The sequence below is a fragment of the Megalobrama amblycephala genome, linkage group LG13 (assembly GCF_018812025.1).
Source record: "Megalobrama amblycephala isolate DHTTF-2021 linkage group LG13, ASM1881202v1, whole genome shotgun sequence".
Taxonomy (NCBI): Eukaryota; Metazoa; Chordata; class Actinopteri; order Cypriniformes; family Xenocyprididae; genus Megalobrama; species Megalobrama amblycephala.
In genome coordinates, this window is record NC_063056.1 from 12,119,525 (window position 1) to 12,138,036 (window position 18,512).

At 35.8% G+C, this 18,512-nt stretch overlaps 1 protein-coding gene across 2 annotated transcripts in view; it reads right to left on the reverse strand.

Annotated features, from left to right (window-relative positions):
- ano10a (anoctamin 10a) overlaps nt 1-18,512 on the reverse strand; it is a 52,585-nt gene that overhangs the window by 21,399 nt on the left and 12,674 nt on the right. For both annotated transcript variants that reach the window (XM_048152776.1, XM_048152777.1), the window contains exons 7-12: nt 18,098-18,333; nt 15,083-15,138; nt 14,677-14,751; nt 14,349-14,531; nt 12,390-12,581; nt 9,046-9,174 (exon numbers count right to left, since the gene is read on the reverse strand). In XM_048152776.1, coding sequence (XP_048008733.1) covers nt 9,046-9,174; nt 12,390-12,581; nt 14,349-14,531; nt 14,677-14,751; nt 15,083-15,138; nt 18,098-18,333 — 871 coding nt within the window. The remainder of the gene's footprint in view (nt 1-9,045; nt 9,175-12,389; nt 12,582-14,348; nt 14,532-14,676; nt 14,752-15,082; nt 15,139-18,097; nt 18,334-18,512) is intronic.

Genomic DNA, 18,512 nt, shown 5'->3' on the forward strand with positions numbered 1-18,512 from the left:
TTCAGTTAAACAGCTCTGGAAGAGCCTGTTAACATGAACACTCACTGGGTGGGGTGTACACAAATACACACACTCTCATTTTGACCGATTGCTAATTTAACCACTGACATCAAGACAGTTGCAGTCAAATCAGATTATATGAATTTGTTCTTTGAAACAGTCCCGTAGAAAGCTGTGCTGCAGACACTGGCAAATTTCACAATGAGAGATTCTTAGCTATAGTATAGTACAACAATAATGTCACACAATGTCAGATTACAAAAAACATGTGCCTAATAGTGTGCTGCAGGATGATGTATTTTTGTAGGCCAAAACCTGGAAATGAGTTAGCAATTTAGCACTTCTGGTTCCATCATCCTGACGTCAATGGGTTTTTGAATGGGTTTTTGGTCAAATACCTGAAATAAGGTCTGTGGTGAACACAAGCTCAAGATATTTTCATGTTTTATTCTATTACATAAAATACATTAGTAATGTGAATTTGTTTTAAAGCTTTTACTTGTATTGAAAAAGGTGGTTGCTAACAAGTGGCTAAATGAGATTACAGATTACCTATATTATATATATATATATATATATATATATATATATATATATATATATATATATATATATATATATATATATATATATATATATATATGAAGAGTTTGGTTCCAAAACGCAAAATCAGTATTGTATCAAAATCAGTATTGTATCTGGTCAGTATAGAAAAGTCATTTATTTAATTTTGCGCAAAATGCGATATCCGTCGTGTTATTCTGTCATGTTTTCTCACTTTCTTTCCAAAACGCGACAAACGCCATTCTCCTTTTTCTGCAGAACACGATATATCCGCTCATCCAATCACAGTGCACCATTCCATGCACTGTAAACAGTAATGGCGGCGCTCTGAATACACCCGGCATCCTAGTTTTCCTCATCTACTTTGTGCTTTGTGATCAACAAAAACAGAAAAATGAATAATTTTGACGGCATTGATGAACCTGTAGTGGTTTCTGCGGTGGGGAAGAAACATAAGTCATCGAAATGTAATCATTTACATGAGGAGATAAAAAAGATGAGGCACTCAAGCAGGGAGGAGGAAAAATGCCGGCTGCCGTGCGTTGGCGCCAGATACTCTTTAATCGGTAATGACAAATGGAGACATAATTAATTTATAACATTAACAAGATGACCTGTCATATGTGAATCAACTTACTTTGTTGTGTATTTTCAATATGAAAAATAACTTCTATATTGATGGATTTATTGCATTTTGGGGGAAAAAATTATCCATTTTTATAATAAACCTTTTAAAATCAAAATCTAGATTTGAATTTTTAATGTTTTTATAACCAAAAGATGCTATGTGAAAGTTTGAAAATATGAATGCCATTTCATCACCCTAGCTGGACTCTTGAACATTATATTGACGTGGCATAACAGCTGAGCGGCTCTGCATTTACTGTCGGGGTTGTGGAGGAGGAAACTCCAGCTATCATGGCCGCTATTCTAGAGTCTCGTCCCGTCATGGCCGCCATTCCTGAGTCTTGTCCTGTCATGGCCGCCATTCCTGAGTCTTGTCCTGTCATGGCCGCCATTTCAGATTCTCATCCCGTCACGGTCGCCATTCCAGAGTCTCGCCCTTTCATGGCTGCCATTCTAGAGTCTTCACCCAAGATGGATGCCATGCCAGAGTCCTGAGCCAAGATGGCCACCACACCAGAACCTTCAGCCATCACGGCCGCTACACCAGAGCTTCCAGCCTTCACAGACACCATGCCAGAGTCTCCAGCCTTCATGGGAGTCTTTAGCCGTCATGGACACCACGTAAGGATTCCTGGTCATCATGAGCGTTGCGCATGAAGCCATTAAGGCAACCCCTAGGTTTTTGAGACTGGCTTCAAGTCTGCAGGAAACACCGCTGATGTCGATGCGAGCAGCTGGTATCTCCACTCTATGGTATTTCTATGGAGGTCATCCCAGAGGTCATCCCAGAGTTTCCTCTGAACTTCGTGTCAGCACTGATGCGACCACTGAGGACATCCCTGAATTTCCTGTCTGCCCTGATGCGACCACAAAGGCCATTCCTGAACTTCCTGTTTGCCTCCACACGACCAAAGAGGTCGTTCTTGAACTGCCAGTCTGCCCTTAAATGACCATACAGGGCCAACTTGGAACATCCTGCTGATTCCTCTATGATAATCAAGGATCCCTTGAGCCCCCTGCCTGTTCTGACACGGCCCTTGTGGCCAACGTTAACCTCTCTGTGTTTGTTTCATTTGCACCTGATCAGCCATGGTGGTTTCCAGTTTCACCAGATCTACTGTAGTGGTCGTCCGATCCGCCATGGGGGTCTTCAAGCCCTTCTGCACTGCTGTGGTGGTCACCTGCTCCGATGTGGGGGTCTTCAGCCCTTCCTGCCCAGCCCACACCGCCCTGGCCGCCTGCTCTGCCTGCTATACCCAGCCACTTTTATTGCCTGCTCTGCCCTGGCCACTCTGCCCTGCCCCAAGGGGTGGGGCTATGTCATGATCCTGGTTTTGTGGCTTGTGTTTTGTAAGCACTTTTATGTTGAAGTGTATTCTTAGTTCCCATTGTTTCTGTGTTCACTTCCTGTTTTTGGTTCCTGTTTTGCCTTGTACCTTGCTATAGTTACCCTCATTAGTTCCCATGACATCAAATCACCAACACCTGTCTCTTGTCAGCCCCTTGTTAACCTGTCTATTTTAACCTCTGTGCTTCAGTTGTTGTTTGTCGGTCATTGATCCTGTATATGTCTTCCTGCCATTGCTCTCCTGCCTGCTCTTTGTGGATTACTCTTGTTTTTGGATTATCTGTGTTTGTTTTTGTTATTAAACGTTTGTGCTTGCATTTGGATTCTCACTCTGTCTCATGCCTGCTCACACGTTATAGGTAATGTGTGTATAAATAAATAAAAAAACTACAGTATAACTAATAAAAAGCTAAAAAAAAAAAAAAAAAAAGCAGTTAAAGGTGTTGTATGTGATTTCTCTAATGCGTTGTTGAACACTGTTGATATTTGAAATCAACCCAAACAAACATTGCTCCACCTCCAAAACTCACACACCAATACTAACCACCCTGTTCCGTGTCGGTCTCGAAACCTGGCCCAATCGCTGCTGGCATGTGAGGCAAATGCACTACCAATGACGCTAAACACCGCATTCTCAAGCGGGAGTCAGTGTGCAGTAGTTTAACTGCAAAACTCTCACTATCTGGCCACTGTTACACACACAATGCGAGTGGATGTCTGTTTATCACAGCTGACGCGCAACAAAATGCTTCACAAAAAATAAAGCGCAGATGATAAACGAATGACAAAGAAGCATAAAAAATGAACGCACAGTACACAAGAGTTACTACAAACAAGAGTTTGTTGTTAATTGCCAACAGAACAGCAGCTCCAGACAATCAAAACCCAGTGTTACTTACATGATAAGGAATCAAAGCAGCCTCCACATCTGTTTTCAGGCCTTCCCACTTAGCTCTCTCCAGCGCTGGAAAGATTTTCTAATATAAATGCGGGTCCTAAAGCACTTGCCCAGTCATAAACCTTCATTGCAGTGATATTCTTTTGAGCTCTTTTGTATTGTGTCCCATCTCTCGTTCTGCATTTTTTTTAATCTTATTTTCAAATCTCCCTCTTGCTCGTTCTCTCTCCTCGACCGTCATGCGCCCCCTTAATGCTGATTGGTTACACGTTTGATGTTGGTATCGGCCTAACTAACTTCCAAACAGTGTATTTGAAATAATACTGAGTCCACCTTTAAATGGATAGTGTACCCTCAAGATGTCCCAAACATGTATGATTTTTTTTTTTTTTTTTCCTGAATGCTGAACACAAAAGAAAATATTTTAAAGAATATTGGTAACCAAACAGTTGATGGGCCCCATTGACTTCATACAGGTTTGGAATAACTTTAAAGGAAGTAAATGATGACAGATTTTTTTTTTTATTTTTGGGTAACTTAGTAGTTAATTATTTGGTTAGTTAAAACATTACATTGTATTTGAGCATTGGTTCAACTGCAAGCCATAGTGGTGCTGTGAAGTGGTGAATTTGCCCCTAAACATGCAAAATGTTTGAAAAATCATTGTTTTGCTTTATTACATGTGTGCATGTATTTGTACACACTCTCTCTTTCTATCTCTCAGAGGTCACAGTCAACCATCAAGCTTTTCAGTTCTTCCTGATACTCAGCCGTCTCCTGTCACCGTGGCTACACTGTTGCCTAGTTACTGCTCTCTGAGGCATGTCATCGTGTAATTACCTGAGTATCGAATGGCCCAAAAATAGGCAGCAGTCATGGCTCTGAGAAATACCAGCAATGACACACACACACTCACAAACCTCTCTGATTCATTCCACCGTGAGCCAGTGACAATGCACACAAAAGCAAAGTAAAGAAGAGATAACAAAGCGAGGGAACATTTGAATTACCCATCATTCAAAGATGACCTTTGAGGACACAGAGATTATTTCTACATTAATCTTTTTTGGATGATTTTCTCATTTATTTGTTCATTCAAAAACAAATCCATGTTTTTCTATATTTAAATACCATCAGATCTACAGCATATCTGTTACAATGGCTCATACCTAGGGGGTTGAACAAACATTTAAAGTATTAAACTTCTAAATGTATAACTAATCCTGCACCGTTTGTGCTACAGACATGAATGATACCTCAAATCATGTGGCTGTTTAAGGAGAGATGCGTTATTACTTTTCAAAATGAACACACTTATGATTTTTGCTTGGTAGATGATAACCATACTATATCTGAGGTCCTGAATATGACAGAAATATGGGAGCAGGATTTATTTTAAATTTGGCGAGTGAGCAAGCTTGTTTCCCCCATGGAATAAAAAAAAACTTAAAAAGATAATTGCAACTTTTTATCTCTTAATGCTAACTATTTTTCTCAGAAGGCGAGATATAAACTTACAATTGCGATTTATGTCAGAATTAAGAGATATAAACTCTAAATTGAGAGTTATGAATTCAGAATTGCAGGATAAAAACTCGCAATTCTGACGTTTTTCCTCAAAATTCTGACATTTTTCTAGCAATTGCGAGTTAATATCCCACAATTCTGACTTCTTTTCTCAGAATTGTGAGATAAAAACTTGCAACTGCAAGTTATGAAGTCAAAAAATTCTGACTTTTTTCTTGTAATTTTGAGTTTGCAATTCTGACTTTATAATGTGTAATTGCGACTTTATATCTCGCAATTCTGAACAAAAAAAATCAGAATTGCAAGATGTAAATGCGAAATTGCGAGAAAAAAGAAAAAAAGTCGCAATTACCTTTTTTTTATTATTAAGTGGCAGAAACAAGCTTCCATAGCAAGCAGACATTTTCAAAAGTAATTATGAAGCATCCTGTTATATAACAATTTAATGCCGTACTATTGCCATGGTTTGCCAGTGTTTTTCTGCCCTAAGGAGGCCATTCACACAGAACACATTTTTGCAGTTGGAATGGAAAATGTGTTCTGTGTGAACAGACCCAAGACTCAAATTTTGAATTTTTTCCCCCGTCATTCCTGTGTTCACAGTTTCTGTGTTTATGTTGTATTCCGTAAATAAAGTATTTATGCTGCATTACCGTAAATAAAGCTCTGTATGCTTTTGAATCACTCTCGCACTACTTAGATACACCGATCGGTCTGCACAGCGCTGCTTCAAGTCGTACACACCTTAAATATGCAGTGGTCAGGTGGTACAGTGGCCATGTGGTACAAGTTGTAACTTTCAGAAAATTACGAGTTTACACATTGTAATTACAATATCTACAAGCATGTGAAGGCTTTTTACTGTTCAGAATCGTTATGGTAATTATGAAATGGTGTGAACGCTCCTGTAGTTCCTGTTTCCTCAGTAACCCCTAGGTTACTAAGTATTCTCTTGGTTTGCTACTAATGGTTACTTATTTAGCCCACCTGTGTCTTGTTTAGTTCCTCATTCACCCATCTAGCCCTGTGGTTCTCTTTAATTTGTCAGTTATTGACTTTATTTTACTAAAGCTGTTTTGCTGCTCTTCCCCTTGGATAATTATCCTCTTCTTTTAGGATTATCTTCTTGTTTTATTTAATAAAAGTTTTACACTTACAGTAGGTCCTCGACTCCAAAGTCAACAACTCAAAAGATATGTAATTTCACTCAGCGGCCATCTTTGAAAGTGCAGATCTTTCTTTGAATGGGGAAATATGAGTTCTCCAAAGCTGTTCACCAAATTTATGATTAAATTTTATATTTGAAATTAAAATCTAACAACTGTCTCATAAAGATGGTTTACGTTAAAATAGCATTAAAAAAAGCTTATTTTTCAGGCTAGACTAGCCATTGCACATGTGCAGTCCTAAGCGCGAGTCTTACAACATTGACTGTTTTTATAGCAATCAGAGCTTCTAACGGCAGCAATGCGATGACGATTGCTGATTAGCTCTTTTATTTAGAAGGCATGACTTATTCTGCCATATTGCACATTGCACTTTCTACAATTCATAATAATATGAGTGCACCATCTTTTTATATATAAAGTCTTTGACCCAACTCTTCCCTGCTGCACCGTGACAACTATGCTGCAATAATATGTATGATTTAATAATTTGTCCTGTCCTCCTCTCTTGGTATACTGTCTGACTGTATGATATTGTGTTACTACTTCTGAAAGAATCTATACATCACACAGTCCTCTGCAATCCATAAGAATCAAACCCTCCCCCATCCGTATATGCTGATCCAATGCCAATCCCTGCTCACTCCACTTAATGAACTAACAGAGTCAATAAAATATATAAAGACAGCCTTCAGAAGCGCCCTGCATAAAAGACAGAGAATGTGATTTGCTTGCTACTTATTGTGTGAGCTGTATGTAACAGACTTAAAAATGTGCGTGTACACAGTACAGTGGGTTAATGATAGAGAATCGTTATAGATAATAAAGACTGGAATCTTAAGGAATTTATAGGCGCTGGTTCCTTAATTCCATGAACAGTTGTTTTATCACTTTTGAGGAAGCACCTTGTCTGCAATATTTGTCCTTACTAAAAAATGACTAAAATTACTAAATAATAATAATAAAATACTAATGTTTGGTAATATGTTCTAAAATACATACTGTCATATGAAAAAAAGAGAGTCATTAATTTCACTGATTTAAATTAAAGTTAAACTGACAGCTTATAGAAGAACCAGCTCATGACCAGATCAAAATTTTAGTAAGTCACACTTTAGATTAGGGTCCAATTCTCATTATTAACTAACTATTAACTACCACTTTTGCCTCATTAATTACTCACCCTCATGTCATTCGTAAGATATTTAAGATATTTTTGCTGAAATCCGAGAGGTTTCTGATCCTCAAGAGACAGCAGCATAATTACCACTTTCAAGATCCATAAAAGTACTAAAGACATTGTTAAAATAGTCCACATGACTACAGTGGTTCAACCTTAATGTTATGAAGCAACAGGAATACTTTTTGTGCGCAAAAACGAAAAAAAATTTTTGTCAAAAAACGACTTTATTCAACCATTTCTTCTCTTCCCTGTTATTCTTCAACGTTGTTTACATTGTAGACACAGTGCAGAGCTTTCAGGTTTTACGGCAGAATGCCGACTTTTTGGGCAGTAAATAATGGTGCAAATACCAGTAAATTGTGTAGCACAAACATTAGTAAATCACCTTACATGATTCATTTAAATACTCTCCTCCCATAAATTTTGCGTCTGAAAGGGAAACTCCTGCAAATGCATATGCAATAAGGTCAGCTGCAAAAATAACTGCGTCCACACACTCTGACAGTAGTTTTTTTAATACCAAAAGAAGGTTTGCGCTGGTGCAAGCTATTAGTAAATCTGGCCCATAGATAGATTAGATGGATAATAATTTAGATGGATTTTTTTTTTCAGAACCAGTTCCACTAAAGAAAAAATACTGAAAACATATATGTACAGTATATACATACATACACACACACACACACACACACACACACCTCACATGTAACATCTATTGTTTGTACCATCCACGGTTGAAAGCATCATGACCCTCACAGGAAATGAATAAAACACGTCAGAGATATAGTGTAGCCACACATTCACCCACAAACACAGTTGATTTGAGCAGTGCACCCTGTGTACCCAGCATACCCGTATTCCACCAGCCCTAAACAAATCAATTCACACCAACCAGCAGGAGCGGACAAATTCAAACCAATCAATCTGAATTAGAACTTCAGATACAGAGTACATGAGGTGGCAACACTACTATTTGCTTTTGATTTAACATGCATATCCTCTCTGGCTTCAGTCAATTTGGATAAAGTTTACTTGATTTAATGTTGCAGAACGAAACAACAAAGCCACACACAGACCTGAATGACTACAGCATTTGCTTTTGAGGTTTGTAAAGACTTTTCTATTCCCTCAACACTCCTGGTTTTGAGTTTTATTTAAAATTCTGTCATGGTACACTGATGCTGTGCGTGAATCAGTATGGCCTAATTACAACTCCAGTGATTACTGCGAAGTTTAATTAGCGGAAAACAAGACATGGCACAATGAATTCCTCCCCAGATCCCCACCAGGTTCACACAGAATATCAGGAGTTCTATTTTTCTCTCTCCCAAAAAACACAAGTCTCTAGTGCGTTTGTGTGCGAGTGTGTGTTTCTCTCCATGCTTTGGGTCAGTTATTTTGAGTGGGTCTCCTGAGGCCAGCAGCAAAGCTTATCCTTTACTGAACTTCCTGTTTAATTCTGACGTTAACCCATATGGACTGGAGTTCCACAGTAGTGGGGTACTGGATTATTCTGTTACACAAACTGACAAGGTCTAACACACAATGTTTCTTGCATTATCCAAACCACCATGGCAGTTAAGGAAACAAGGACTACAGCCAAGTTTAGCACCCTTTAGCACTCAAACACAGAGGGAAAACAGCTCACTGATGCCACCTTATGGACCAATTGGGCCATTGCAAAAGGGGGTTATAGGTTACCATGTTGTGAGGAAAGGAGAGAATATGTTACCTCTATTGCCACCACAATGAGGATCAGCTGAGTCTCTGATTCGGGGAAGTACGCATGCACTTGTGGGGACAAACCAATCAAGGCACAGTTGGTCACCACGGCGATAATACTCATTGTCTCGAATGCCAACTGCAAGAAGAAAAAGCCCAAATGTTAGTTTTTTTTGTTTGTTTGTTTGTTTGTTTGTTTGTTTGTTTGTTTGTTTTTTAAGTGTGTGTGTGTAATAGTGCTACTATTGTTAATTAAAACTTTAATAATTTAAATATAGCGGAAATAAAATAAAATAGAAACATGGAATGAAAATCTTAATGATAAAATCTTAATGAAATGATAAACTTAAATGAAAAAAATAAGAAAAAAATAGAAATACTAAAAAAACCTAATAAAAATCATTAAGGCACAAAACAAAATTGCTAAAAATGTAAACTAAAATTAAAGTGAAAACTGAAATTATAAAAAAATAATAATAATAATAATATCATAGTTTATAAATAATACTAAAATAACACTGGTGTGTATACAGCACTGTTTAAATATTGATTTGACTGCATGTTTCTCATGATCATAAAGACATTTCAATCTAATAGCTTTAAATTCTTAAAATTATTTTTCATATGCATATAAGTGGACATTAGATATTAAGTGAGTTTTGTTTGGTTTGATGATTTTTGGTCACTAACAATTAATTTGACACTATTTTCTTTTTAGAGCTGCTTTACAAGTAGAATTGAACTCTGTTTGCATCATTGAATCATTATTTTCCTGTTTATCCATGTAAAGCTGCTTTGAAACTATCTGTATTGTATAAAGCTCTATAAATAAAGGTAACTTGAATTGATTAATTCCCAGTGCCATTCCATAGATCTGATAACTTCAAAATGTGGAAATAATACATAATATACTATAATAAACAGTGAATTTTGATTGATGTGATATCAGTGGTAAACAGTAACAAAGTTGGTCACATCTGTGTGAAAATAAGCCAAAATCCAGGAGAAATTATCTCTAGAGCTTGAGTGTGCGGTGGATTTTAATATTGACAAGTTATTATTATTGCAAAATTTCCTTGTTTTTAAAATATAGAATGACATAGTTTGTTGTGGTTTTCACTTGCTTGCGCACACACTTTATCAGTCATATCAACTGATTGTGAAAGTTCTGATTTTTGATAATGTTTTACTTCCACATCATGCATATTCAATGCCTTGCTTCCACAAATCTTCCTTATTGTCTAGTTCTGGCTAGTTTTAACTCATACATATTTTGAGCAGTAGGATGATGGAGCATATCAAATTTCAAATAAATAAGTGATGAGTTTTACATTTGATACTTCAGTAAATTAATACATTCAGTACTTTTGTACTTTTTACTCAAGTATATTACTTATATTGGTCCCACTTTATATTAGGTGGCCTTAACTACTATGTACTTACATTTAAAATTAATAATTTGATACCATGCACTTATTTTGCACATTCATGTTTTTACATTGTACTTATATTTAAAAAAACAAAACAAAAAAAAACACCTGCATGTAATTACATCTGTAATTAATTTCTGTAATAACATATATAATTACACTGTTGACTCATCCCCTAGACCCTAACCCACCTTTAAACCCACCCATACCAGCAAACCTGTCCCTAACCTTACCCATATCCCACCTCAATAGCAGCAAAAGTGTTTTGCAATACATTATGAACACAATAAGTACATTGTATTTTTTTTTTTTTAATGCAAGTACATAGTAGTTAAGGCCACCTAATATAAAGTGGGACCCATATATTTTTACAGTAGTAATATCTCATTAGGGCATTTGTGCTTTAACTCAAGTAGATGATTTGTGTACTTTGTCCACCACTGTGTGATATCAATTTCATATGCCTTTTTCTCTGAATATGAGCATAACTGAGTCAAATGTGCCTTTCACATGGTAGATAATGGTTTCCTGCACACAATATATTTTACCCAACAATGATGTTCTTTCACCACACCATGCCCTCGTATGACTTCAGATATCTGTGAACACTACCAGTCAAAAAAAAAAAGTTCTACTTTAAATAAGTGCTTTGTCCTTTGGCCTTTCTGGACCTTGTAAGACAAGGTCAGTATTAACTGCTGTTGTATGGAAAAGAGTTGCAGGAAGATATTCCACATTTGTTTGTGTTCCACAATCAAAACAACAGTATATGGACTAGAAGGGCATACAGGTCATTAATAAGAGCAAATAATGACAGAATTTTAATTTTTGGATGAAATTTTATTTCAGTTATATTAAAGGTACACTATGTAACTTTTGACCCTCTAGCAGTTAAAAAACTGCATGCATTTTGCAGAAGAGCATTGTTTTGGTTGTGCTTCAGCTCTAGGTGATTGTGTGGATGAATATGGTTTTCCTACAGCTCATAAAACATTCACTGCTAGACTTATAACCAGATATAACCAGTTTCGATGGAAAGGATCTCAAGCTGACTAGCTAAAGAATTTACTGTAGCTATACTCATTAATAGACAGTATTTCCTTGAAAATAAATCCCAGCACAGTGCTACAAAAAAAGGGCCATAATGAAATGACCCTCACAATTGATAATGCTTTAAAATGTTACATATGGCCATTTATATGTTCAATAATATGCTCATCTTTTGAGTAATAAAAAGGTCATCTCTGTGTCATTTTTACATTTTAAATCACTCAGTTCTCGCCATCTCCAACAAAAGCCAAGCCAATGTTGACCCTCTTTTTATCATGAGCTCTGTCGCATTCTCTTTTTGCCAGGAGACTCTACTCTGTTCTGTGTTTTTTAAAAAGGGTGATTCCCTGGAGGTTGGAGATTTAGGAGATTTTGCTTGTTGTGACAACTAACCTATGCCACTTTTACAACATACACAACTCAAAGTAGCTGAAGCACTTGTTCTCTGTTTACGTATGATGAGAGGTGCAATTTCCTACAAAAACCATCCCAATCGGGTCTAAAATATAAACACTTATAATAGGCTTCCCATAGTGAATCAGGGTAAGACAAAAGCACGTTTTGGAGAAGGATTTTGGACAAAAAAAAAAGTTACATAGTGTACCTTGAACGAATGAGTAGGTGTGGCCTAATTTTTGACTGCTAATGTATATTTATAATAGCACTTTTTTCTGGATTTGTTTTTAACACACATCCAGATGACAAATTCTATTATAATTATGACTCATATGGGCTATTATTGACTATTATAATATACTATTATTGAAGTTTATCACATTGTAGTCTCCCTTTTATAGCACTGTACATTTTTTCTTTGAAGTGCAGAAATGATCAGCACTTCTGGATGTGAGACTTTCTCATGCAGTTTTCTCACCTGCCACACCCCGATGTTCGCGGCTGGTTCTGAGAAGGGACGCTTGAAAACATGGCACATCTTGAAGGCGTCAGAGTAAACCTCGGTGATGTTGTTCAGCACCACCAGCACAGCAGCCAGCGGATACACACAGGAGAACAGGCTCACATAGCCGAACAACAGGAACTGCTCAAGGTAGTCGTCAAATGTGCCCTGATGATCAAAGATATTTCAGAGAGATTCAATTCTAAATGTCAAAGAGGGACAGAAAATGGTCACGTGAAATTAAATTATGACTGTTTTTGGTGCAAGAAACCAGTGGTGGACAGTAATAAAGTATTTTTACTTTGTTTCTGTATTTAAGTACACTGCCCTCCAAAAGTTTGGAAATGCCCTAGAAAAGTGGGGTTTTGGACAATATTGGCATGAATCCTTTTTAATTTGTGATAATTTTGCACTGATAAGGGACAACACAAACTACAAAAACATATTTATTACATAAACAATTTATACATAGAAAAAAACTTACATTTTCGATTCATCAAAATATACACCATTAGCAGTTATCTGACCTAAACTGGGTTCTAATTGGTTCATTGTATTCTAAACTTAATTGGCAATCAATTGTTGAAGCTATTAAGGTGTGCTGACCCAAAAATCTTTTACAAACCTGGGCCAAGTTTAAACCAGTAACCAGGAATCACAGCTGGCAAAGGGGCACGTCTGACTTTGACATGTATATATTGCCATTATTATGTAATCAAAATGAAAATTATTATTGCTGGTCTTCAATGATAATGTCAAGTTACTTTAATGTATTTGCACCAAAAAATGATAAGGATTTATGCTGATAGCATCCAAAACCACACTTTGCCAGGGGTGTTTCCAAACTTTTGGAGGGCAGTGTATATTTTTCAAGTATCAGTACTTTATCAGAGTATTTTTATTTTGGGAAACTTTAACTTTTACTTCACTAAATTCCAAAGCATAATTCCATGCTTTTTACTACATTTTATAAAAAACATGTTGTTCCTTGTTATTTTGAACTGAAGAAATTGTTACTTGCTCAGAGATGCGACAGCAGTGTCCGATTCAAGGTTCTTTCCAATCAATGATTCTTTTCAGTTAAACTAAATCAGTAAGATTCTTTTCAATTAAACTAAATTTCACTGAATGATTCAATGATTCATTTGTGAATTTGACCTATCCGATTTATATCTATTACCGAGTCAACACCTCATTGATTCAAATGAACCGATCAGAGCTCCAGCAAAGACAGCCTTTGCAATTCGGATGTCCACCTTGTTTATTGAACTGTTGTATAAAATCAATAGGCTATCACATTTGCAATCGTGCTAATATTCGGGAAAACAGCACTTTATAGCACTTTATATCCTGTTATAAATATTTAAAAAAAGAACTCATACAAGAAAATTTTTGCCCCATATATCTTGATTTTTTGGGGGGCATTTTTATTCATTTTGGTGGCATTTTTGCACTAAGCCCCTATTAATTTCCATTATGGCGGGGCCGGTTTCAAGCGAAATGTAAAGCTCCAGTCTCTAGCTAACAATGAATTTACAAGTCACAAGAAAGACCCAAGAACGGTAGATCCTCTGAGCTTGAGTACGTGCGAAACTGATGGGATGAAAAGTTACTAATACAGAATTTTAGGTTTTATTATTGTAAATGAAAATCATATTTAGGTTATGATTTTAAGTTGGCTGTGAACAAAATCTGCTGTTAAAGGACAAGCAGTTTAAGCATTGTATGAAATGCTTGAATGTGGACATTACTGTCTGAACAGGGAAGGTTTTAGGTAAAAACTAAACATCACATTAAAACAATGCAAATGAATGTCCATGTATCTTCCCCGCTTAAGTATATATATACTTATATACATAGATACATACATATATATGCATACATCCTAAGTGTTTGTTTACAAAATCCAAAATGATAATGGTTACTAGGACCTACCAGATAGGTGTTCATTTCAGTTTCCAGCTGAACTTGTTCCAGCAGGGGGAGCTCTTTATCACCCATCAGCCTCCTCATCCTCCTATGTGCCTTCTTGTTCCTCCTCCTCTGCAGCCAGTATGGCAGGAAGGCCTCCATCACTTGATTCAGTATTTGAGAGGTGATGAGCAGGGTGGCCAAACTCTGATGATCCACACACACACACAGGCAAGAGGCAAAGTTACTTCCATTTAAAATTATAATGCCCCTTTTAAATCATAGGTCATTAATTCATTAAACTTCACTTGATTTATTGTTTGTCCATGCAGCTGAGCTCAGAAATACTCACCTGCCTCAGAAGCACCATATCTTGCATGACAAAGGCAATATAGAAGAGAGAGGCAAAGCAGTTTACGAAGTTAAACTGGAAACAAACAACAACAACAAAAATTCAATAATTAAGACTAAATTTGCACTTTAGAAATCTGCCTCTAATGTTGCAAGGGTTCCCACACCTTAACCCAAAGCATTTCCACTACTATTCCTGATTACTGAATAAAGATTTATTTAAATGTAATGATATAGAGATGACTTTTTAATATTTCTAGGCCTGAAAATCACAATTTTGAAAATTAGTGGGAACCCTATATTGCAGGCAGAAATGTATTTACAAGAGGTAAAATATCAATGAATTAGTAAAACATGCTGTTATAAGACTATGAAGTATAAAAACACACAAAAACTTGAAAGCATACCACCAAAACCTTGAGCACGAGGTGATTTTGATATGATGACTCCAATCTGTGGTTTTCTGAACAACAAAATACATGGAATGGGAAACAATTTAATTTCAAGAGTAATAAATAAATAAATAAATACATAAATTAGAGTAAGGTATTAATAGCATTTATATGAAATTATGGCTAAGTCACACAGAAATATAATTTAGACCAGTGGTTCTCAACCAAGGGGGCCAGGGCACACAAGAAGGCATCAGCAAACTTCCAAAGAGGCAGCAGGATTACTTAAAAAGTATTTAAATTAATAAATTATTAATTAAAATTCATTATTATATTAAAATAATATTTTTATAAATATCTTATATATTAAAATAAACTCTAATCTAAATTAAAAATGTGGTCATGGTTATTTCATTTAAAATATTAAACAAACAAAAATGTTAATTATTACTAATTATATATATATATATATATATATATATATATATATATAAAATTATTACTAATTATATATATATATATATATATATATATATATATATATATATATATATATATATATATATATACATACACACAGTACAGTACTATAGAAAAGTCTTAGGCACGTCAGTATATATATATATATACAGTATTTTCACCACCCAAAAAAGGTTTTAAGGCAGTTATTTATATCTTTTGCTGTAGTGTGTCAATAGGAAATATCTGTTCACATTTCCAAACATTCATTTTGCCATTAATTGTAATAATCCAGTGAGATTTTTGAATAAACAATAAGACTGATAACAGCCGGTGCTCCACATGGAGATCAGAGCTCACCATCATCAAATCCGTCTGTGATTACATGAAGAAACATATGAAACTGAGACAAACCAAATCCAGAAGAACTGTGGCCGTGTCTCCAAGAGATTTTAAGAAACCTGCCTCCAAAGCTACCTGAAAAATGGTGCCCAAGTGTACCTGTACAAGAGCTGTCTTAAATGCAAAGGGTGGTCACACAAAATATTGTTTTGATCTAGTTAATATAAGTTAATTGATAAATAAAATCTATTTATAACAGTATTTTTTAAAAACATCCTCACTTTACAGCATTTTTACACAAGTGCCTAAAACTCTTCACAGTACTGTATCTTTGCAGGCAGGTTTCTTCAAGCATCTTAGAGACACGGTCACAGTTCTCCTAGATTTAGTTTGTCTCAGTTTCATCTGTTTCTTCATGTAATCACAGACGGATTTGATGATGGTGAGATCAGATCACTGTGTGGAGCACCGGCTGTTATCAGTCTTATTGTGCATTCAAAAATCTCACTGGATTATTACAATCAATGGCAAAATGAATGTTTGGAAATGTGAGCGGATATTTCCTATTGACACACTACAGCAAAAGATATAAATAACTGGCTTAAAACCTTTTTTGGGGGGATGAAAATACTGATGTGCCTGAGACTTTTGCACAGTACTGTGTATATATATTTAAAAAAACAAACAAACAGCTTTTTCATAATTACAGCAAAAAATTCTGTAATATCTTAACATGCTGAATATGGAGGGGAGGGGGGCCCTCAAATATTGTGATTTACATTTCTGAAGTACATTTTTGGTGATGTTCCTGGTAAAGACACTGTGGACACTTGTTCCTGCTTCAAAATTCTAATTAAAAAGCAAATTGTGACTTTATAGCTAACAATTAAAAATATATTTAATTTAATTTTGACTTTATACATTAATTGCTATACGTTAAATTTCACAACGTGACTATATTTCAATAGCAAGATATGACTTCATATCTTGTAATAGCAACATATCTCACAGTGTGATTTTATTTCATATTTTAAATTTGGTCACTTATTTATTTATTTATTTATTTATTTATTTTTTACAAAGATTACAAAATAGCGTTCAATTATTATTGAGCAAAGATACAAAAAAAAAAAATTATATATATATATATATATATATAAACTGAAATGAAGATGAGATAACACTGTATTTCGCTGGTCCACTTTAGACATTCTACTAACTATAAGTACAAGTCAACCAGTCATTAGATTATTAGTAGACTGTCTGCTTAATATCTGCTAACACTTTATTTTAATGCTCCCCCAACAGACATTCTATTGACTGTAAGTAACTTGGCAACTACGTGTCAACTTATTCTGCTAATCTGAAGTCTAAAGGCCCTGATATACTCATGGCGAAGTTCTTTTTCATTCTTCAATTTGTGGTAAAATGAAGTCCGAAATACGTGAGCAGTGGTATTGTACAGCGTTAGTAAACATGTCGCCTACACTGCTTACATGAATATGTGTGGTTTCCTTACATAACAACATTAACACAACAACAAAAATGACAGCAGTCAAGAGTAGTTAAGACAACATGAGCACGAGTTCAGAGATTCGACACTCCATTAAAGTAACGTCACGTTTATTTATATATCACTTTATACAATAGATTGTTTAAAAGCAAGCAGCTTTACAGTATTAAACATGAAAAGCCAGTGTCAGTATCTCTTTCAATTAGAATTACAACTTAATTTTCTATACAATTAACTATAAAGCAGCTCTACAGTGTGTTCACATTTTTACTCATGGACGTCTGACCTCGAAGGACTGAACAGAAGAAATGAAGTGGAAAACTTTTCCACGTCAAAGAAGGTGGAGCCTCAGAGCCACACCTACCTATTACGTAATAGCCATGGACCAATGGTAGTTTGATGGTGTTTACCAGCCGGAGCAAACTTTTCCGTAACGTTTGCTTTGGCAAGCTGTTTCAAACTCCCAAGATGAACACAAAAGGAACTTCGTTTTGGCCTGATTTTGTTCGAAACAACATCACACCAGATTGTTCTTTGATTTTGCTTGCATATCAGGGCCTTAATACCTAACCCTAACCTAACAGTCTACTAATACTGGTTGACATATAGTTGCAAAGTTACTTATAGTTAGTAGAATGTATAAAGTGGACCACTGAAATAAAGTGTAACCGAAGATGACAAAAGAAGAAAGAAAAGAGAAAGAATTTCAAGCTCACCCCAGTCTGTGAGAAACTCAGCAGCATAGCGATACAATAAGTTCATGATCTCAATGACCACAGCGTAGATGATACTGGGAACAAACATCAGAATGCCGGTTGCAAAGTTTGGATTTTCATGGTATATATTTATGGCCCAGTTCTCCATGTCAAAGTAAACCATCATCACGTAAAAGGACAGATACAGGCACAGCAGAACGAAAGGAACCGACACCAAATATATCCTCAATTGCCGCCTGTCATGGGAAAACAAACACTGTCAAAACAAATTGAGCATCTAGAACACTTTCCATATTTATCATGCTATTTGTTTGATGTTGATTTAGAATATGCAGTTGTATGTGTGTATTATTAAATGTATAAGTCTCAATTACTGTATGCTAAAGGTCTGAGACATGTAAACCAGGTTTTGGTG